At 39.2% G+C, this 22,881-nt stretch overlaps 1 protein-coding gene across 16 annotated transcripts in view; it reads right to left on the minus strand.

The window, feature by feature from the left end:
- The window catches only part of BICD1 (BICD cargo adaptor 1), a 247,226-nt gene that overhangs the window by 127,181 nt on the left and 97,164 nt on the right, over window positions 1–22,881 (minus strand). For all 16 annotated transcript variants that reach the window (XR_014803655.1, XR_014803653.1, XR_014803654.1 and 13 more), the window contains exon 2: window positions 6,568–6,780. Coding sequence is in view for 7 of the 16 variants with exons in the window: in XM_005664004.4 (XP_005664061.1) it covers window positions 6,568–6,780 (213 nt within the window). In the remaining 9 variants the exon portion in view is untranslated. The remainder of the gene's footprint in view (window positions 1–6,567; window positions 6,781–22,881) is intronic.

Raw genomic sequence — 22,881 nt, forward strand, 5'->3', positions numbered from 1 at the left:
TCATGAGGGCTCTGCCCTCCTGACGTAATCACTCCAAAGGCCCTACCTCCATCACACTGAGGATTAGGTTTCAATACATAAATGTTAGGGGAAACATTCAATCTACAGTATATGTTGTCCAAAACACAGCTCACTCTCTATGTAAATACTAAAGGGTAGAAGGAAATAGTTTCTAAAGACATTTAGTGGTTTTAATATTAAAAACAACCACTTGTTGTTGAAATTTTTGTTGGCTGGTGCTTCCCAAGCACCCAGGCATCTGGCTCATGGCAAACCAAAGAGACCTCTGCTGAATGAATGAAGATATGCCTGCAACATGGAAAATCCAAAAAGACAAAAACCCTAAGATGAGAAATTAAAATTCTACATCCATCAGTTCACATTTCCAAAAATTTCCGATGGGGTAAAGATAGTCAACAGAATCATGGGGATTCTTTTGGTTTTTTTTAGTTTATTTTTTTGGTCATGCCCATAGCATGTGGAAGTTCCTGGGCTAGGGATCGAACACGAGCCACTGCATTGACAATACCGGATACTTAACCCACTGAGCCACACAGGAACTCCATATCATGTTTTTTAAAAGCAGACACACATTTTTGGAGTTCTCATCATGGCTCAGTGGAAACAAATCTGACTAGTATCCATGAGGATGCAGGTTTGATCCCTGGCATCACTCAGAGCGTTAAGGATCCAGTGTTGCCGTGAGCTGTGGTGTAGGTTGCAGGTATGGCTCAGATCCCTGAGTTGCTGTGGCTGTGGCTGGCAGCTGTAGCTCCATTCGACCCTTAGCCTGGGAACTTCCATATGCCACAGGTGTGGCCCTAAAAAGACCAAAAAAAAAAAAAAATGCAGACACACATTTTTAAGGACATCAGATGTCAGTCTCAGAAGGTAATAACCAGAATGCTGAGGCATCCTAAAACCATGTCACTTGAGGAATGGATCTGGAGAGGTTTAATCTGAAAAAGAGATGACAAGATAGTTCTTTCCAAATATCTAAAACTGTTGGGCATGGGCTAAAATTGTCAAGTGGTATAGAAAACTAAAAAATGTATTCTCTGTAGATTCAGAGTCTAGGAATACAGTCACTTAGTGAACAGCACAGAGAGTCAACTATTCACTGAACAGAAAAGAGCAGTTTACCAATTAGAGATGGTAAGCACCAGGCTGGGCAGCCTTGGAGGGAGCTGGAAGACAAGGAACAAGTGTGATTTTATATCTCTGTTGAGTGGGGCGTCTGACATAGGACCTGTATGTAAGTATTGTTATTTCCATGTTGGCAGTGAGGAAAGTGAAGCTTACCGAACAAAATAACTTGCCCAGTATCACATAGTTGTTAAATAGCACAGATGGAATTCAAAGCAGGGGTGTCTAATTCCTAAAGTATGTTCTTTCTGTTCAACTCAAAAAACTTTTTTTTTTTAATGTCTGCTTTTGGCAAGGCACTGGGCTGGGTGCTAGGGATACCAAGCGAAACGACAGACAAAACATAGTCCCTTCAAGGGACTCCCAGTTTACCTATTTTTAGTGTTGGAAGTGTCTGAGTGAAGGCTGCATGGCCATTCCAGGCAACTGAAGAAAGAATGACTGATCTGGAAGTAGTCTTTACCAAATAATCACTAAGGTGCCTTCATGCCCTAAAAATTTATCGATGTGGATATAAAAGATTTCTGGAAATTGAGGTGGAATATTATGAAAATATTATGGGGGAAAAAATGGACCTTCAAATGTAACAGGAATCATATGGATTAATGAGCTTTTAAAATATAAAATGGCCACATCCTAATAGAATGTTACCAATAAATTACAAATTTAGCTACTGTACTAATACTTCATATACTGTGCCAGAAATTGCATTAGCTTGTGGCAAGATTCAAAATAATCTTTTTTTTTAATTGAAGTATAGTTGATTTACAATACAATATCATGTTTATTTCAGGTGTACAGCAGAGTGATTCAGATTGTTTTCCCTTATAGGTTTGCAAAATATTGAGTATAGTTCCCCATGTTATACAGTAGATCCTCACTGGTTATCTTTTTGTTTGTTTGTTTGGTTTTGCTTTTTTTTTTTTTTTTTTTTTTTTTGCTTTTTAGTGCCACACCTGCGGCATATGGGCATATAGAGGTTCCCAGGCCAGGGGTCCAATCGGAGCCACAGCTGCCAGCCTACGCCACAGCTATAGCAATGCCAGATCCGAGCCGCATCTGTGACCTACACCACAGCTCACGGCAACATTGGATCCTTAACCCACTGAGCGAGGCCAGGGACTGAACTCACAACCTTATCGTTCCTAGTCGGATTTGTTTCCTCTGCACCATGATGGGAACTCCTGTTTTTGCTTTTTAGAGCTGTACCTGTGGCATATGGAAGTTCCCAGGCTAGGGGTCAAATCAGAGCTGCAGCTCCTAGCCTACACCACAGCCACGGCAATGCCAGATCAGAGCCTCATCTGCAATCTACACCACAGCTCACGGCAACATTGGATCCTTAACCCACTGAGTGAGGTCAGGGATCAAAGCCACATCCTCATGGATACTAGCTGGGTTCATAACCTACTGAGCCACGACAGGAACCCCGGTTATCTATTTTATATATAGTCATATGTATAAACATGATGCTAGTCAAGATAACCCAACTATTTTTCTCCCCTTCTGCCTGTTACTGGGCCTGTGGGATTAACCCTTAATTTGGTTAAGATAAACTTGATTTGGGAGTTCCTATTATGGCTCAGCAGGTTAAGAACCCAACATAGTATCCAGGGGCATGTGGGTTCGATCCCTGGCCTCACTCAGTGGGTTAAGGATCTGGTGTTACTGCAAGCTGAGGCTCAGGTCACAGTTGCAGCTCAGATCCCATGTTGCTGTGGCTGTGGTAGACGCCGGCAGTTGCAACTCCAATTCAACTCTTAGCCCCGGACCTTCTGTATGCCACAGGTGTGACCATAAAAAGAAAGAAAAAAGATTAACTCTGATTTGGTTCTTTGGGTGACACTTTTTCTTTATACTCCCTGTACTTAAACAAATTATTTAGGGAGCTCCCATTGTGGCTCAGCAGGTTAAGAACCCAACATAGCATCTGTGAGGATTCAGGCTCAATCCTTGGCTTCACTCAGAGGATTAAGGATCCGGCATTGTTGCTGCTGTGGTGTACATTGCAGCTGTAGCTCAGAACATCCACATGCAGAAAAAAAAATTAAGTTATTTACTGCTAAAGACACCTATACAATAAGGCTGATTAAAATGTTAAAATGAGAATTATATAAAAAATCTAAATTAGATTTTACAGTTAAACATAGTGTTAGTTTTTAATAATCAAAACAGTAATAAAAACACACTGTAATTCCTACCATCAGATTGATATCTTGACAGAAACAATTTTCAAGGTAATAAATTCAAAGAGATTTTTACTTATTTAAGTTTCTTTAACCTAATAACATGGATATACATAGTAAATGATATCTGCAACAATATTTTTATGGGAGTTCCCATCGTGGCTCAGCAGCAACAAACCCAACTGGTATCCACGAGGATGTGGAATGGAGCCCTGGCCTCGCTCAGTGGGTTAAGGATCTGGTGTTGCCATGAGCTATGGCCTAAGTCACAGACGCGGCTCAGATCTGGCATTGCTGTGGCTGTGGTGTAGGTCAGCAGCTGCAGCTCCAATTGGACCCCTAGCCTGGGGAACTTCTGTAAGCTGCAGGTGCAGTCCTAAAAAGCAAAAGAAGAAAAATTATATTTTTATGGAGGATGCATAAAGTTGTTAATGATAAGAGTTTATGTTTATTATGCATTTACTAGATACTAAAATAATCATTAACAAATACCATGAATATAATCCTAAAACTTAACAGAGCTGAGACTAGAATATTGATTTTCTAATATCTAAATCAGAAATGTTCCCATTTTTTTCCACTGCTATCCTATACATGCCATATATGGGAAAGAATCTGGCTATGGAATTACACCCACACCCACACACACACACATGTGCAAATATGAGTGTAAAGCTTCCATAACACACACACCATATACAGGCATCGTTGCTAGTACCAATGATCCTACTAAAATAAGAGGTGAGTCCTTTCAGTAAATAAAAATAATACCATTAATTAAGTTATTAAATTCACATAGCATCAGTCAAGCTGGTGATTTACTACATTTTACACTGGTTATCTTTGTCTATTTCTCATGGTCCACCTGGTCATAATTTTTTGTTTCATGATCTCTCTTCCAATCACTATGCACCAATCAACACCTAGAGTACAAAACAATAAATAATACTTAGCCTACAATAAAAACAAATCTGGGATTTTAACTTAACACCAGCCATCAAAAGTCTGAGTCAATTTACCAAGAAATAGAATTTATTCCTCGTATCCTTTTACAAATGCACTCAGCCCTACATGCTAATAATAACTTTATTAGTGACATTAAAACATAAGGCCTGCATGAAAATCAGCAGGGCTCTGGGGTGTAGTAATACTATTAACTTTCAACCCATCAGGAAGAATATTGACAGATATATTGTTGGCACACTTAGAAGACCAGAAACCTGACCACCTGTTTGTTTGTCTTCTATTAGTTACTGACAAACCTGAATGGCTAAATTGCCTTGAGCTATTTTAGATTAAAAAAGACATAAATTTAATTCGATAAGCTATTCAATTACTGCAAACCAACTATTGAAAATGCATGGAAATCAAAAGATTTCTAGTCTAACCAAGTGATCATTCACCAATTCCCCAAGTTATGTCTTAAGATACTTCCATGCTCAGCTTTGAGCCATGCAAACAATCTAAATTAGTGATTCTTGAAGTGTGGTCTTTACCTGCAGTGAACTTCACAGAAATGCAAATTCTTGGGTTCCACCTAGAACACTGAATCAGATTTCAAGGAGTGGAGCCCAAGACTAGTGTGTGTTTTAGTGAGTTCTCTAGGTGATTCTGATGCTCATTAAATTTTGAGAACTGATCTGAATATAGGGCCTCTCAATATTTTTTTTCTTTTGCTGCCTCTGTTCATTCCTAACATATCTTCATTCTCTCTCTCTCTCTTTTTTTTCTTTTTTTTTTGAATAGGAGAAAGTATTTGCAAGTGATGTGATCGACAAAGGCTTAATCTCCAAAATATACAAACGACTCATACAACTCAACAAAACAAACAACCCAATTAAGGAGTTCCCTCTGTAGCGCAAGTGCGCTAAGAATCTGACAGTAGCGGCTCAAGTTGTTGCATGTGTGGGTTTGATCCCCAGCCTGGTGCAGTGGATTAAGGATCTGGCGTTGCTGCAGCTGCTGTAGGGTGCAGCTGTGGCTCAGATTCCATCCCTGGCCCCGAGAACTTTCATATGCCATAGGTGCAGCCATAAAATAAAACAAAGCAAACAAACAAAAAAACGGAGGGAACAGGGATTTCTCTGCTGATCTAGTAGTTAGCACTTTCATCGCTGCAGCCAAGTTCAATTCCTGGTCTGGGAACTGAGATCCCACATGAAGCTGCTGCACCCATGGCCAAAATTTTTTTTTAATTTTAAAAAAGTTTTTTTAAAAGAACATTTAAAAATAAACACATAAATATTTCTGTAACAATGGAGTGAATGATTTAATATGAAGTTTACAAAAATGCTGTTTAAAAGGGTCTGTTGGATGAAGCTGCTTTTGGCTATTTCTGTTCCCATCGTCACTCCACCCCCTGAGACAGAATGACTCTGCCACTCAGAACTGAGCTGGCATGAGATGCTGCTGCCTGCAGAGGTGAAGGGGAAGAGCAAGCGAGTTCAGGGGAGGCAGGAACTGAGGAAGGCTCCTGACCAGATTCACATCAGCTACAATGGCTGCTTGTTAACAACTAGACAAACAGTTTATGGTTCTGCATCGCCAGAGTCTGAGACCCCTTAGAGCACCTCCCAGGGCTCCCATGAAGAGGGCTCCGTGCTGACACCACTGTCACTCTAAATTAGTGCTGACACAGTGCAACAACCATATTGAAACAGGTAAAGGGGAAGAAGTTTGAAGGGCACTATTTGTTAAACACCTGTAGAGAAAGAGCAAGGCCAGTTCCCAAGTACTCAATAAAGACTCTTACTCTTTTTTTTTTTTTTTTTTGGTCTTTTTGCCTTTTCTAGGGCCGCTTCCCGTGGCATATGAAGGTTCCCAGGCTAGGGGTCTAATCGGAGCTGTAGCCACCAGCCTATGCCAGCCTATGCAACAGCAACGCGGAATCTGAGCTGCGTCTGTGACCTACACCACAGGTCACGGCAACGCCGGGTCCCCAACCCACTGAGCAAGGGCAGGGATCGAACCCGAAACCTCGTGGCCCCTAGTCAGATTCGTTAACCACTGCACCACAACGGGAACTCCAAAGACTCTTATTCTTAACAAACAATAAAAGATAGAAAAGGGCAAGCTGATTATTTTACTAAAAAATCGGAAAATTTGCTAGCATCAGTATTAGGTGCTTCTTATTCAACAGAGCTCCTCCAATTAGAGAAAAAGTTTTACTCCTCTCTCTCAGAAAGCACTTTGTCTTATTTTTCTCACACAGGGAATAGGTTTGTTGTTTGTTTACCTCCTTCAGATCCTGCACGACAGCTGTGAGCCTCTCATTTTCTGCCTGCACGTTAGTGACCACAGCCCGGCTCTGCTTCAGCTCGTTCTGCATCTCCAAGATCTTCCCCAGATAGTAAGCTTCCTTCGAGGCTGACTCCTGCAGAAGCGTTTCCTCCCGAGTCTCTCCATCCTCAGCAACTTTCCGGTGGATGGAAAAGGACTGCCCGAATGCCTGCAGAGGATTAGAAAAGAAAAAGAGGGAACACTGAAATGCAGCACAGCACTCTTCAACAGACTCAGGAACATGATTTGTTTTGCCTTGGGGATAAGACAAGCTATTCTGCAAGACTTCCAGAAGCAACACATCAGAGTTCATGTAACAGGCTAGCAGCTCTCATTGACACTTGAAATAATTCAGATTCAATAAATAAGAAGAAAGAAAATTTTTTAATATGTTGCTAAGATAGATATATATAACACATTAAATCTTGAAAAACATGGCTGCTTATTTTATGTTACCATTTTTTAGACAAATCCTATTAAGGAATAAGACAATTCAGTGGTAATGAGCCCATCAAAATTCATGTTCTCATTTTCACTCTAGGAAAAAAAAAATCCCCAAAATAATTTTCAGCAAAGAAAATAATAGTTTCATTAGCTTTCTAGTAGTACATTAGTGGTAAGAATATACCAGCTACAAACAGTACCCTTAAGAGAGAAAAATCACCAAACAGCATTCAAACTGTCTGGTACCACAAAAAGACATTCAAATGCAGTTAATATATAAGAAAACACATCTGTGCAGAAAGAAATACAGAAGGAGTTCTCTGGGGGGTTAGTGGGTTAAGGATTCAACGTTGTCACTGCTGTGGCTCGGATTCCATTCCTGGCCCAGGAACTTCCATGTGCCATGGGCACAGCCCCTGCCCCCCACCCCCGGCCAAAAAAGAGAGAGAGATACAGAAGAATAAACCAAAAATTCATGAAACTGGGAAGTTACAGGGGATGAGTGGGAACGGAATTGAAAGAATGAGGGCATGAAATATGATACAAGGGATCACATTCATAGGAATCACTTCATATCGTTTTGACTCTTAGAACTAGAGCAGTTTCACATACCTCCTAAACAAATAATAATTAAAATCAACCTATAAGTGTCCAGGGACTCGCGCAGGACACAAACAGTAACAAATGAACCTAGATGTACCACAAATAAACAACATGACCACATCGAAAGGGATCAAGAAGAAAAGATCTGAGTAATTTTGGAATCGGTATTTTTGCTATCTACACGGTTAAGCTAAAGACAAAAAGAATTGTATCCAAACACTATAGTCTAGTTTGTAAATTTGTTTCTCACAGGGATTGCGGGATCACAGTAAATGAGTAAATATATCAAGGATGATGAAAGCCAGGTTTCTCCCTGTTGGAGAAGGGAGTTACAAATAAGGAAAGGGAAAAGTCTAGAAGGAAACCAGCCGTACTGGGTTGTAATTAGAAAAATCAGACATAGAGAACAGACTTGTGGTTGCCAATGGGGAGGGAGAAGGGAGCGGGATGGACTAGGAGTTTGGGGTAGTAAATGCAAACTCTTACATTTGGAATAGATAAGCAATGGGATCCTACTGTGCAGCACAGGGAACTATATCCAATTCCTTGGGATAGAACATGATGGAAGATAATATGGGAAAAATAATGTGTATGTATATATATGTATGAGTCACTTTGCTGTACAGCAGAAATTGGCACAACATTGTAAATCAACTCTAATTTTTAAAAAGTACCAGGATAGTCTTTAATAGTTTAATAGACAGGTCAATAGATGGAGAGAGTAAACTGTTTATGTGTGTGATGTACAGATTTCCCAGCTCTGGCAGTAAACCCTATAGCCATATTTTGTTTTAAATATCAATCTTCAATGAAAAGAACTAGGATTCTTTGGAGAAATGACTGAGAGTCTGGCTGAAGCAAAACAAACTTGGTGCATCTTGTGCTGCCAAAGAGTAAGTAACAAAATGCTGTCTTTTGTTTTGTTTTTGTCTTTTGAGGGCCGCACTCACGGCATAGGGAGGTCCCCAGGCTAGGGGACCAATTTAAGCTGTAGCTGCTGGCCTATGCCACAGCCACAGCAATGCAGGATCCAAGCCACTTTTTCGACCTACACCATAGCTCATGGCAACACCAGATCCTTAACCCACTGAGTGAGGCCAGGGATCAAAACTGTGTCCTCATGGATGCTAGTGGGGTTCGTTAACCACCGAGCCACAATGGGAACTCCAGTAACAAAATGCTTTTTAAAAATGATGTGCATAAGAAAAGACAGCCTGTTCAATAAGTGGTGCTGGGAAAACTGGACAGCCACACGGAAAAGAATGAAATTAGAACACCCCCTAATACCATACACAAAAATCAACTCAAAATGGATTAAAGATCTAGCTATAAGACCAGATACTATAAAACTCTTAGAGGAAAACATAGGCCAAACACTCTCTGATTTAAACCACAACATCTTCTCAGATCCACCTCTTCGAGTAATGACAGTAAAAACAAAAATAAACAAATAGGACTTAATCAAACTTAAAAGTTTCTGCACAGCAAAGGAAACCCTAAACAAAACAAAAAGACAACCCACAGAATGGGAGAAAATATTTGCAAATGGATCTACTGACAAGGGATTAATCTCCAAAATTTACAAACACCTTCTGCAGCTCAACACCAAAAAACCAAACAACCCCATCAAAAAATGGGCAGAAGATCTAAACAGACAGTTCTCCAAAGAATACATACGGATGGCCAAAAAACACATGAAAAGATGTTCAACATCACTCCTTATTAGAGAAATGCAAATCAAAACCACTATGAGGTACAACCTCACACCAGCCAGAATGGACATCATCCAAAAGTCTACAAACAGTAAGTGCTGGAGAGGGTGTGGAGATAAAGGAACCCTATTACACTGTTGGTGGGATTGTAAATTGGTACAGCCACTGTGGAAAACAGTATGGAGATTCCTCAGAAAACTCAAAATAGAACTACCATTTGATCCAGCAATCCCACTCCTGGGCATCTATCCAGAGAAAACCATGACTCACAAAGACACATGTACTCCGATGTTCATTGCAGCACTCTTTTCAATAGCCAAGACATGGAAACAACCTAAATGTCCATCGACAGAGCCGTGGATGAAGAAGATGTCACAGCGGAATACACAACGGAATATTACTGAGCCATTAAAATCATTGAAATCATTGAAATATCAGCATTTTTAGCAACATGGATGGACCTAGAAATTATCATGCTAAGTGAAGCCAGTCAGACAATGAGACACCAACATTAAATGCTTTCACTTACATGTGGAATCTGAAAAAAGGACAGAATGAACTTTTTTGCAGAACAGATACTGACTCATAGGCTTTGAAAAACTTATGGTTTCCAAAGGAGACAGTTTGGGGGGTGGGGGGATGCACTTGGGTTGTGGGATGGAAATCTCATAAAATTGGATTGTGATGATCATTGTACAACTATAAATGTAACAAATTCATTGAGTAATAAAAAATTTTTTTAAAAATGATGTGCATATGTCAAAGGACACAAAAGCCTGCCTGAAGGGGCTTCCAATGGCCAAATCTGGGATAGTCTGGGTTAACAGAATAGTTATAGCAATGAATTATAATCTATAGAATAAGATAAATACTCATGAGTCCACATTGCTATAATAACTGAATAAATAAGGGAAGAAGGAACAGCTCTTCTTTACAGCAGAGTTCTAATAACTTAATTCTCATGGAAATAAAATATATCAGCATTCCTTGGCATGAGCATATTATTTGGCAAACACCAAGTAATGACTGCTGGAGGTAAAGATTATCAATGGAATATAAAGTAAAAAGTGAAACGTTTGATGAGGAACAGGATATCTGCCTAGTCTTAAAGCATCTCCTCCCAAGATATCATTTATTCCAATAGGAAAAATAGTAACTTTGCAGTGGAGAACCTGGTAGATCTTAACTAAATGACCAAAAGTTAGCTTAGCTGCAACAGGACTCATCGACATCACGTATGCTCTGATATAACACACTGATGGGGCCAGTGTCACTTCTGTGGTTTTCCTATCAAAGATACATAAGCCAGTTCTTACCATAAGAAAACATCAAACAAACTCAAAGGGAAACATTCTACAAAATTATTGGCCAGAACTCCTCAAAAGTATTAAGGTCAGGAAAAATAAAGACTTCTCTAGACTGGATGAGACAAAGGAAACATGACAATTAAATGTAGTGTGGGATCCTAGATTGGATCCTGGACCTGGAGAAAAAACATCAGAAGGACAACTGGCAAAACAGGAATACCTTCTTTACATTGGATAACAGTATTGTAGTAATGTCAGTTTCTGGTTTCCAGAATTGTACTATGGTTATGTAAGGGTTAACATTTCATGAAGCTGTGTAAAGAGCACATGAAATTCAGTGCAGTATTTTTGCAATTTGTTTCTATGCCTAGAGTCATTTCAAAATAAAAAGTTAAATAAGTGTAGTCGTTACCCTCAAGAATTTGATACACCTGATAAAATGCTGGTATGTATGTTATAAAGAACATATGTACTCGAACATCAAAGGGTTACTATTCAATGAGAAGAATTTATGATACAACTTGTGATACATATTTTGAAATCTTAAATGTCATAAAATGATGCTTTTGGACTATGTACAGTCCATATAGGAATAAGGCTGGAATTAACCTGTGAAACTGTTTCACATTGGTTATAAACCTGAAGGCAGAAGAGGTTTGTGTTAATCATTATTAGGGACTTCACAAAGTTAGGAGGAAACATTTAGTGATTTTTTTTTTTTTTTTTTTTTTGTCTTTTGTCTTTTTAGGGCCACATCCTCGGCATGTGGAGGTTCCCAGGCTAGGGGTCTAATCAGAGCTGCAGCTGTCAGCCTACACCACAGCCACAGCAATACGGGATTCGAGCCGAGTCTTCGACCTACACCACAGCTCACAACAACGCCGGATCCTTAACCCACTGAGCGAGCGAGGCCAGGGATCAAACCCACAACCTCATGGTTCCTAGTCGGATTCATTAACTACTGAGCCACAACAGGAACTCCTGATTTAGTGATTTTTAAAGACAATCTGGTATTCTTTATATTGTACTAACTATAGAAAGAGAAAATTTTTCAAATAATAACTGGAATTCCCACTGTGGTGAAATGAGCTAATGATCCAACTCGTCTCTGTGGCATTGCTGGGTCAATTCCTGGCCCAGTGGGTTAAGGATCCAGCATTGCCACAGCTGTGTCATAGGTCACAGATGAGGCTCACATTCCATCCCTGGCCCGGACACGTCCATAGGCCGTGGGTACAAACCCATGTCAAAGAAACTATCTTAGAATTGCTACATGGATCAAAATCAAAAGATGTTTCTGAGAAAGCAATATTCTAGTATCGATGTTTCTATGCACAGCGTAGGATACTCTTGTTGTTTGGCTTGTGCAGTCTTAGGAAGAAATTCTTGAGTAGCCAAATTTCTATATAATAATACAAAAAATCTAAAATATGCACAGTGACTTATGAATAGATGAAAAATTATCTTATGAGGTAATGTTTACCTAGTTTTTCCATAGGTAATGATCAGATTCTATGAGGTAAATTCTGAATTCATTATCCATTAAAAAGCCTTTGGACGGGAGACATCTAGCAGCATATCTCCCCATGGTGACCTGGTGACATCTTCAGCAGACCCTTACCCTGGCAGATAAATCCTGACTTTATACATAAACAACAGTAAAATTTTAAATTAGCATAAATTTGTGTCAAGCATCACAGCTATCTTCTTTTTCATAACTACTTTCCTACTTCTCTGTAAACAGAAAACTTCCATGTGGCCATTTTCTTAACTCAGCCTGAGTAAAATCAATACCAGAGGCATCTACAGTTCTCACATTATTCTCAGCATATAAGCAATGCTCTCTTGGCAGCTAAAACAACCCCTAAGGTCTTAACAGCAAGTAAATTTATCTCTCTACCCTTGATATAAAGTTTTAAGAATTGTTCTCTGAATCCAGCTCCAAAGGAAATTAAAAAATGTCAGACATATACACAGAATACATCTTCAAAGCAGAGGCAAAAACTGAAATTGAAAATACAAACCTTTGATGAATCTTTAATTCATATTTATTGCAGCTCAGAAAACTTAACCAAACACAGGGATTTCCAAAGCTAGCCATTATTTTTATAAAGAACTTGGCCCTTCCCTGGACCCAATTTAAAAACAAACAAAAAAGGCCCCCCCCCACCGCCCTTGGTAAATGTCTTTGGGTGAACTTGCGTCAAGATTTTGGTTTTTTTTTTTTTTTTTTTTTTTTTTTTACTTGAAATAGAAAAATAATACCACTCTGGCATAAGCTACAGATGCCGGATGATCTGCACTTGAAAATCTTCTGAGAACTAACAGAAAATGCAGGTTACTCAGAAAATAACCTGCATTTTAGAAAGAAAGGCTAAAGAGAAAACACCCCTACTTTACCCAGTTCCTAATTGTCAGTAACTGGAATTAGGCATGATAGCCAAGTGACATCTATCGTCTGGCTAATTGAAGCTGATTTGCCTACCAGGCCTGTCTGGCTCTGCCAGGTACCTCCCTCCTCCATCACCATTCCAAGTATCTCCTGACAAAGCCAGACCCAAGAGAAGAGAAACAACCTTTTTCAAGGCTATTGAAGCTGCACGCTTGGCAGAAATCACAAAACTAGCTTTCATGTCTATTTATAGGCAAACCTAGGGCAGTCATGCTTCTAGTTATATTTTGTTCAGAAAGCAAATTCCTTTTAGGCATTGCAATCATTTCATGGATAAATTTTATGTGAAGTTAACTGAGGTAAATTGACATTTCTCTACAGTTTTAGAATGCATTATGATTTCTCATCATGTATATAGCTATAATTGCACAGTATCACCTTTAATATATTCCATATTAATGTATCATGGTTGCTTTCAATCTCACGCCAGTGTAAGTCCAATTAGCTATGTAAGTATCTTGCTATTTCATTCTCCTCACGTGACTTCTTAATCCAAACAAAATTGGTATTTTTTACCTTCGTGTTCAGGACAATATGTTAACTGTTAAGTGGAATTTTTATACTTATTATCCTTCACAATATGAAAAACAAAAGTTTAGCTAGGATATTTAGTAACATCATATTATCTTTAAAATAGGTATCCTTAATTACAGAATTTTCATTCTTTTATCTTAAAAATTGTGATAGTACAGTATACTGCATCCCCCAAGGACATTAAACAAAACATTTTTATTTGAAATACCAAAATTTATTCATTTGTTTGTTCATTCACTCAACAAGTATTTACAGAGAACTATAACAGGCACAGCTTTAGGCAGAGAATTCAGCAATATTCTAGAAAAAAAATCTCTTCTATTGGAAACATTCTAGTGAAACATAAATCAGTAAGTATGTGGCATAATGTTGGAAAAGTTCTAAAAGAAAATGAAATCCAGTAGTTCCCGTCGTGGGCAGCGGAAACAAATCTGACTAGGAACCATGAGGTTTCGGTTCAATCCCTGGCCTCACGCAGTGGGTTAAGGATCTGGCGTTGCTGTGAGCCGTGGTATAGGTTGCAGATGCGGCTCAGATCTGACATTGCTGTGGCTGTGGTGTAGGCAGGCAGCAACAGCTCCAATTAGACCTCTAGCCTGGGAACCTCCATATGCCGCAAGTACGGCCCTGAAAAAGGACAAAAGACAAAAAAAAAAAAAAAAAAGAAAATGAAATCCAGAGTAAGAGCATAAAACAGCACTGTCTGATAGAACTTTCTACAATGATATGTGTTGACTAATACTGTAAACACTGTCCATGTGTGGCTAATGAGCTCTTGAAGTGTGGCTATATGATCCAAGAACTGAGTTTTAAATTTAATGTAATCTAATCAAAGTTAACTGTCATATATATGGCTAGTGCTACCACGTCGGACGGTGCAAGGATATTGAGTAAAGCAAGTGTGGAGAGGGAGCCTCCTTTAGAGAGGATGGCCAGAGAAGGGCATGACCTTTGAGCAGAGACCCAAACAAAGGAGGGAGGGAGCCAGAAACTGGCCTTTCCCCAGAGGAGCTGATCTACGCTGAAGTGCTGCTGAGCAAGAATTACAGCCCAGCCACTGTGCCTCTTTAAAGACTTACAAGTGGCAGTTCCTTCAAGTCTATGGCACTAAGATCTGAGTGCTCCAGATATTTAGTCAAGATCTAACTCGAAGGATGGAAAGGGTTGTCAACTGGACTGTCACTGAAATGCATCCTCCCCGGTGAACCACTTTACCTTCTCTGAACATATAATAAAAATTATTTGACCACTTGTATTTCTCTGTTGCCTCAATTGCCAAGAAATTCAGCATTAAATGCTCTGTAGTAATAAACTAAAATACCTTAAGTTTCTGGTAGAATGATCTCTTATTTACACTGTTTTGAGTTTTTATTGTACTTATCCCATTGTACTGGTTTCTTATATTCTAAACTACCTCAAAAACTTTTGGAGTAGAAAGAATATAAATTATAATCCCATTAAATGTTTTAAAGGATGCTTAATTACCATTTTATTTATTTATTTATTTTGTCTTCTGTATTTTTAGGGCCGCACCTGTGGCATATAGAGGTTCCCAGGCTAGGGATCGAGTTGGAGCTGTAGCTGCTGGTCTATGCCACAGCCACAGCAACACGCGATCCCAGCTACGTCTGCAACCTATAACACAGCTCAGGTAATGCCAGATCCTTAACTGGAGAGGCCAACCTATACCCTCATGGTTACTAGTCCGGTTTGTTAACCACTAAGCCATGACGGAAACCCCCATTTATTTTAAATTAAGTCTTAAGGAAAGTCCCTGTTTGAGAATGGAGTTTGAGAGAGTTTAAGAGGTCTACTTCTAAGGATTCATTCTTTTTCTGTGGAAAACAATGAGCCTAAAGGAACTTAAAAAGCACACACAAATATATGAATAAACTAGCTAAATTTATTAGAATTGGCTAAGAAAGATTTCCTAAACTACTTTATTCCAGCAGCAAAGTACCTAGAGGATATGGTCCAATTAAAAAAGAAGAGATTGGAGTTCCCATTGTGGCTCAGAGGGTTAAGAACCCGACATTGTCTTTGTGAGGATGCAGGTTCAATCCATGGCCTCACTCAGTGGGTTAAGGATACAGTCACAGATATGGCTTAGATCCAGTGTCACGGTAGCTATGGCGTGGACCTCAGCTGTAGCTCCAATTTGACTGATAGCCCAGGAACTTCCATATGCCGCAGGTGTGGTTGTAAAAAAAGAAAAGAAGGAATCAATCGCTGTAGGTGAGACAACCACAAAGTACACAGCTGGGAGAAATCCGTTTCCATGACTCAGATGGATCAAACCTTTTTAGGAGCCCCAAGGTTTCCTGAAAGAATTAAGCCTGATCCTTGAAAGGCACACGTACTCATAAGAGGTAAAAGAGGTTAAAGACGTGGGCTGGAGCGGGGGGGATGCAGGAGATTTTACAGTATTGTCGTGAGGCTTACAGAAACTCTCCGTATCACTTGGAACAGTTCTTGGTACAAACATAGTTAAGTTTACAGTGATCATTGGCTATTAATTGTAGGAAAAAGACATGCTTCGGAATCAAATGTATTTGGGTTTAAATCTGCCGTCTCTGAAATCTTTGACAAAGTTTTGAATTTCCATGTCTCAGTTATCTCATGTGGAAAATGAGAGTGACATCCTCTACCTTAAAGGTAAGAAAACACTAGGTCTACAAGGTGAGCATATCCGATAAGCGGTATAAATAAAATCCACAGCAAAATGCCTCAGACACAGTAAATGTTTATTAATGTCAATCCCCACTCTCTCTTCTCGCCCCTGAAGTCTTGGCTCCAACACTAGCAGGCTGTGGCTTCCTTGCACCTGTGCAAGACTCAGCAGGCTGTTCACCTCTCTGTGGAGATCAGCTCCCTACACATGTCTTACCAGAAAGGGAACTCTGGTGTAGTTTTGTTCGTATTAAGCCATTAAAAATGTTAAAAAAAAAAAAAAAAAAAAAGGAAATTTCTCAAAGCATAGACCTTAAGGTTTTATTTTGTCCAAGAATTCCATTTTATCTTCTTTTGGGAAGAGTTTTCGAGTCTTTCTTAACTACCCCCATATTTTCTGGCTTTTAGCCCACCTCCTACTCAATTATACATTCTATCCATCTGGGAAACATATATGATATTTGATTACCAATTTTGGATTCTCATTTTGCATTCTGTAAACCATTTTCATCTGTCATAAAAATTTTAAAAAAATGTATCTTTAACTTAATGAGACTGACCATTGGGTTGTTTTTTTTTTTTTTAAGACATCTATCACAGATCCTTAACTGGTTTAATCACATTACAAGGGATCATTCTAATAAATAACATACCATATTTTTTATGCTTTTTAACTAAATATTCTATGACAGCTTGGTTTAATGCCCATGATTTTTCCAAATTTTCTCATAGCCTATCAAACAAATACATATTTATTTAATGCTTGGATTTTTTTCTATCCTTGATGGTTTGAAATTGGTACCTTCTGTCTTGCTTAAAACATTTTTTCAACTGCTCAGAGATTTTTCTAAATTTTGTTGTTACACACTAACACAAATAAAAGTTTCAGCAAAATACAAGCACAAAAAATAACATCAAGGAGTTCCTGTTGTGGCACAGCGGAAATGAATCCGACTAGGAACCATAGGTTTCGGGTTCGATCCCTGGCCTCACTCAGTGGGCTAAGGATCTGGTGTTGCGGTGAGCTTCGGTGTAGGTTGTAGACGTGGCTCGGATCTGGCATTGCTGTGGCTGTGGTACAGGCCAGCAGCTGCAGCTCTGATTGGACCCCTCACCTGGGAACCTCCATATGCCGTGGCTGCGGCCCTAAAAGTTAAAAAAATAATAATAATAATAACATCGAGGAGTTCCCTGGTGGCACAGTGAGCTAAGGATCCAGTGTAACTGCTATGACTTGGGTTTGATCCCTGGCCTGGGAAATTTTGTATGCTGTGGGCACAGCCAAAAAAAAACTCCATAAAAATGAATTTCTGTAGTTTAAGAAATATACCATGACCCTTTAGCCTCAAAAACTTCTGTCTACCCTTTCTTGGTCCTATCTCCCTCATGGCACCCTAACCCCTCCCCAGATAAGCACTAGACTAAATTGTATACTTACCATTTTCTTGCTTTTCTTTCTAGTTTACCACATATGTTTGTATTTGTAAGTAATACTTTACTTAATAGTTTGTTTTTAAAATTCGTATCATGGAGTCATTCCACAAGCTTTCTTTTACAATTTGCTTTTTAAACTCAGCCCAAATTCCTACAATTTATCCATTTTGATTAGCGGAGGTATGCTTCATCTTCACTGTTATAAAGTAGTCTTCTAAATATATATATATATGTGTGTATATATATACACACACATATATATATGCCTCCTCTTAATAATCTATTCTCCTAACAGTAGATGATTGGATTGCATCCAGTTTTTTGCTATTACTAACAATGTAGCAATGAACAATCCTGCACACATCTCCCTGGCTGGTACTTCTCAAAATACATTTGGTGTTGGAGTTCCTGTCTTGACTCTGGTTAATGAATCCAACTAGGAAGCATGAGGTTGCGGGTTTGATCCCTGGCCTTGCTCAGTGGGTTAAGGATCCGGCATTGCCATGAGCTGTGGTGTAGGTTGCAGATGCGGCTCGGATCCCGAGTTGCTGTGGCTGTGGCGTAAGCCAGCAGCTACAGCTCCGACTAGACCCCTAGCCTGGGAACCTCCATATACTGCGGGAAGCTGCCCTAGAAAAGGCAAAAAGACCAAAAAAAAAAAAATACATTTGGTGAAGGAATAGTTTTATTTCTAATCCTTGATGGACTATTGCTTTTGCAAAATACAATAGAAATGAGTTACTATAAGCACACATCTACCGCATGACCCAGTCATTTCATTCCATATAGATTTTTACACAAATGTCCAGAGCTTTATTTGTAAAAAACCAAAAACAACTGAAACAGGTGAATGGATAAACAAATTGTGGTGTATCCATACAATGGAATACTACTTAGAAATAAAAAGGAATCAACCACATGGCTGAATTGTAAAATAATTACACTGAGCAAAAGAAGTCAAACAAAACAAGAGTACATACTGTAAGATTCTATTTATATGAAATTCTAGTAAATGCACTTATCTACAGTGACAGGAAGGAGATGAGTGGTTGCGCTGGAGAGGGAGTGTGTGTGTGGGGGGGGAGTGTGGGTGTGGGTGTGTGTGTGGGTAGGGAGCTTGAGGAAGAAGCATAGAGTGGGAAAAGGGAGGATTATTTTAGGAACTGATGGATATGTTCATTATCTTGGTTGTGGTGATGATTTCACAATGTATGCATATGTCAAAACTCATCAAATTGTACACTTCAAATATGTAAATTTGTTGTGAGGAAATAATTATGCTTTACTAAAACTGTGTAAATAATAAATTACTAGAAAAATATTAGAAGAAAAACACAATATATAAGCCCCAATTTTTTAAGACTGAAAAAAACGAATGCACATAAATTGAAAGAAAAGATATTTTACATTCTTAAATAACAATTACTTCAAATGGGCTGTGTACCCCTGTTGGGCACTGTGCAACTCCTCAGACTCTGGACTCAAATTGGACCCTGCCGTTTTCATGTTCTCTTCTACACTGCTCTTCCTGTGGTATCTGCCTTTTACCAGAGCAACCACTGAAAATCTAGCTTTGCAAAATACTGCATAATAGAAAATAATGGAGCAAGTCTAAGAAGGAAACTGTGCACTGAACTGTGTCCAGTAGATGTCAAGTGTCATTGTTCCCTGGAACAGGGAAAAATACACCACTGTTCTCTGTGGGTTTTGCGAGGTGCTCTGGGGACCCCTTGGCACACAATTTGGTAACCACGGGTTTGGGGCAAGGCACAGCCTGTGTATTTCAGACAGGCTCGTTTTGAGATTCTAATGTAAGGCAGAGCTGAAAAACACTGCTTCAGGGTGTTGGGCCAGGAGCTGAACAGCTGGGTTCTAGATCACACACAGCTTCAACTCTTCCTGACAAGACTGCAGAGGTCTCCAAAGTGGCTGGTCTGATTCATACTGCCACCAGCAGTACCCAAGAGGTCCTGTCATTGCACAAACCTCACTGGTGACTTTTCAAAGTTTTTCCCACTCTGGGGAGCGTGAAATAATAACATCTGGTGGTTTTCATTTGCATTTTCCTGATTACTAATGAAGCTAAGCACTTTAATATTTTTATTGATCATTCATATTGCTACTTCTGTGTAACTTCAAAGCTTTTTTCATTTTTCTACAGAATGCTTTTCCCCCATTTATTAATTTGTCAGCTACATGCATGGCAAATATCTGCCTCTAGTATTTATGGCTTGATTTTTCATTCATTTTACAGTGTCTTTCAACAAAGTGGGGTCTCATTGTCTGAAGGATGGTTTTCTGTTTCCTTATTATTTCTCAGTTACATGTATGTCAAATACTTCCTCACAGTTCCTGCTTTCCTCCCTCCCAACTCTTTTAGTGATGTCCTTTGATGAAGTAAGGTCCTTGATTTTAAGGTAGTTCAATGACCAACCCCCTGCTTTCTGGCTAGCACTTTTTGCATCTCATTTAATGTCCTTCCCTTCTCCAAGGTCATAAAGTTGTGCTCTATTTTCTCCCACAAGTTTCCAACTTTTGCCTTTCACTTTTTTTTTCTTTTTAGGGCCTCGCCTGCAGCATATGGAGGTTTCCAGGCTAGAGGTGGAATCAGAGGTGAGTTGGAGCTATAGCCACCGGCCTATGCTACAGCCATAGCAACACCAGATCCAAGCCTTTTCTGCAACCTACACCACAGCTCACAGCAACGCTGGATCCTTAACCCACTGAGCAAGGCCAGGGATCAAACATGCATCCTGATACTAGTCAGCTTTGTTTCCACTGAGCCACTATGGGAACTCCTGCCTTTCACATTTAAAGTCCCTTAATCCACCTGAAATTGACATTTGTATATGGAATGAAGTCCAGATCTATTTTAATTATTTTCTATATGAATAATCAATTTCCCCAGCACCATTTAATGAATTGCTCCTCCTTTACCGCTAATGTCAAGTGCCAAGTTAGCCATAAATCATATTGACATAACTGTGCCTGTTTCTAGGTTATCCCATAATGCCCCATTGATGTCCATTAGACATTGCAGAGAAAGAAGGGGTAACTCGTATCAACAAAACCTTATTCATTGTTACACCTTGAAATAACTGGGTCAACTGGATGTAAATTCTAAAGTAGACTGATGACAATCTATGAAAACACCCTACTTTCAAAAAAAAGACAGAAACCATACTGATTTTGAAATTTAGTTAGTGAAAACATAAAGCCTAGTGTTTTTTCTTTATGTTAAGTAATATATGTAATTACTATAGAAAATATAGGTAACACCCAAAAAGCAGAAAAAGAAAAAAATTACCCATTGTACCACACCCCCACAACTCTTAAGTCATCACAAATTATATTCTGGGTCTGCAAGCATAACACTAATAAATTTCACATTCTTTTTCCCAATTAAAAACCAAGATAAAAATCAGGACCTCAAATTCTTTCCCTACTGGGCCCCTTGAAGTCCTTAATACTTGTTGTTACTTATCAGGGTTCGGGCCTCAAACTGGGACCTGGTCTTCTACTCTTGTGAACTTGGCTCAGCTAAAAGGGTTCCATTTACCCAGGCTGGCAGCCACCCATGTTCCCTCTCCCTTAGCCCTGCTGGGGTTCCTAGTTTTTCTTTTTGATGGTAGAGTGAGACATACCATAAGAAATCTTGGGATAAAAAGTATGGGACAACCACTGTCTTCTAATTGTTGTTTTTGCTCAATCTTATATCTGATGGTTCATTCAGCCTCCTTTGGATGTTAGAAGCTAAGCTCTTAATAGAACAGCCACCAAGCAAATTACAGAGACATTAAAATCAGCATCAGGAAGAATACATGGATTGCTAAGCAGAATGTGTCTATCCTGAAGCAAAACTGAAATACACACTTGTGGATTATAACCAGAAATTCTTTAATTTTTTTTAACAGATTCTGTTTTTTGAACAAAATATGTATAAAAAATACATATAAAATATAGATACTTTATTTTTCTGAATCTTACCCAATGAGTGTCTTTGCATTAAAATGTAGACAAAAGGCAATCACTTTTTTTTTTTTTTTAGGGCCACACCTGCGGCATATAGAAGTTCCCAGGCTAGGGGTCCAATGGCAGTTAAGGCCTATGCTGAAGCCACAGCAACACTGGATCTGAGCTGCATCTGCAACCCATGCCCCAGTTTTCAGTGAAGCCAGATCCTTAACCCACTGAACAAGGACAGGAATCGAACCCACATCCTCATAGATACTAGTTGGGTTCTTAACCTGCTGAGCCACAATAGGAACTCCTGGCAATTACTTCTTAAGTTATCATAAATTATATTCTTGATCTGAAAGTATAACACTAATAAATTTCATATTCTTTTTCCCAATTAAAAATCAAGGTAAAAAAAAATGTTTTTGCTAACTTTCCCTCCCTTCTTTTTCTTTCTTTCCACCATCCTTCCCTTCAATAAACATTCACTGAGTAACTATGTATTTAGGTACCAAATCTCTGGAATGTCAAGACCTCATGATACTGTATAAAGAAATCTGGTGGTTTTATTTATACGAAAGTCTATCTCTTTAAAAGACAACTTGTAAAGCCATTCATCCAATTCCGCTCAAGAAAATGAACTGGAATCAGCTCAGGCAGTGACCTCACTACAATCCCCTAGATAAGAGGGATCCCCCAGAGGAAATTATTCCAGTTCAGGGGCAGAAAGGGAAAGATTTGTTTCAGAAAAAGAACTGTATAAAGGAGGTTTTCATTCAGGAAAAGGGTTATTTCACACTATTCCAGGAGAATAAATATGGTAGGGTTTTTTTGAAACCTGAAGAAGAATGTAAGGAGGGAAGATTTCTTCTTTTTTTTTCCCTTTTGGCCACCCCATAGCATATGGAGTTCCAGATCCGAGCCAACAGCTGTGACTTATGCCACAGCTGCAGCAACCCCAGATCCCTAACCCACTGTGCCTGGGATCAAACCTGCGTCGCAGCACTGCAGAGACTCCACCAATTCCGTTGGGCCACAGCAGGAAATCCATGAGGGAACATTTCTGATCTTGCAAAAAGTAGTATTGACCAGAAGTTATCGATATGACCTGAACTTTCTTAAAACTTAGATGTGATAGGATCTGAGAAAACAGATCA

The sequence above is a fragment of the Sus scrofa genome, chromosome 5 (assembly GCF_054392235.1).
Source record: "Sus scrofa isolate SSC_HxYL_T2T_F1_AM1 chromosome 5, Sscrofa_HxYL_maternal_Yorkshire_Landrace_v2.0, whole genome shotgun sequence".
In the NCBI taxonomy this organism is placed as follows: Eukaryota; Metazoa; Chordata; class Mammalia; order Artiodactyla; family Suidae; genus Sus; species Sus scrofa.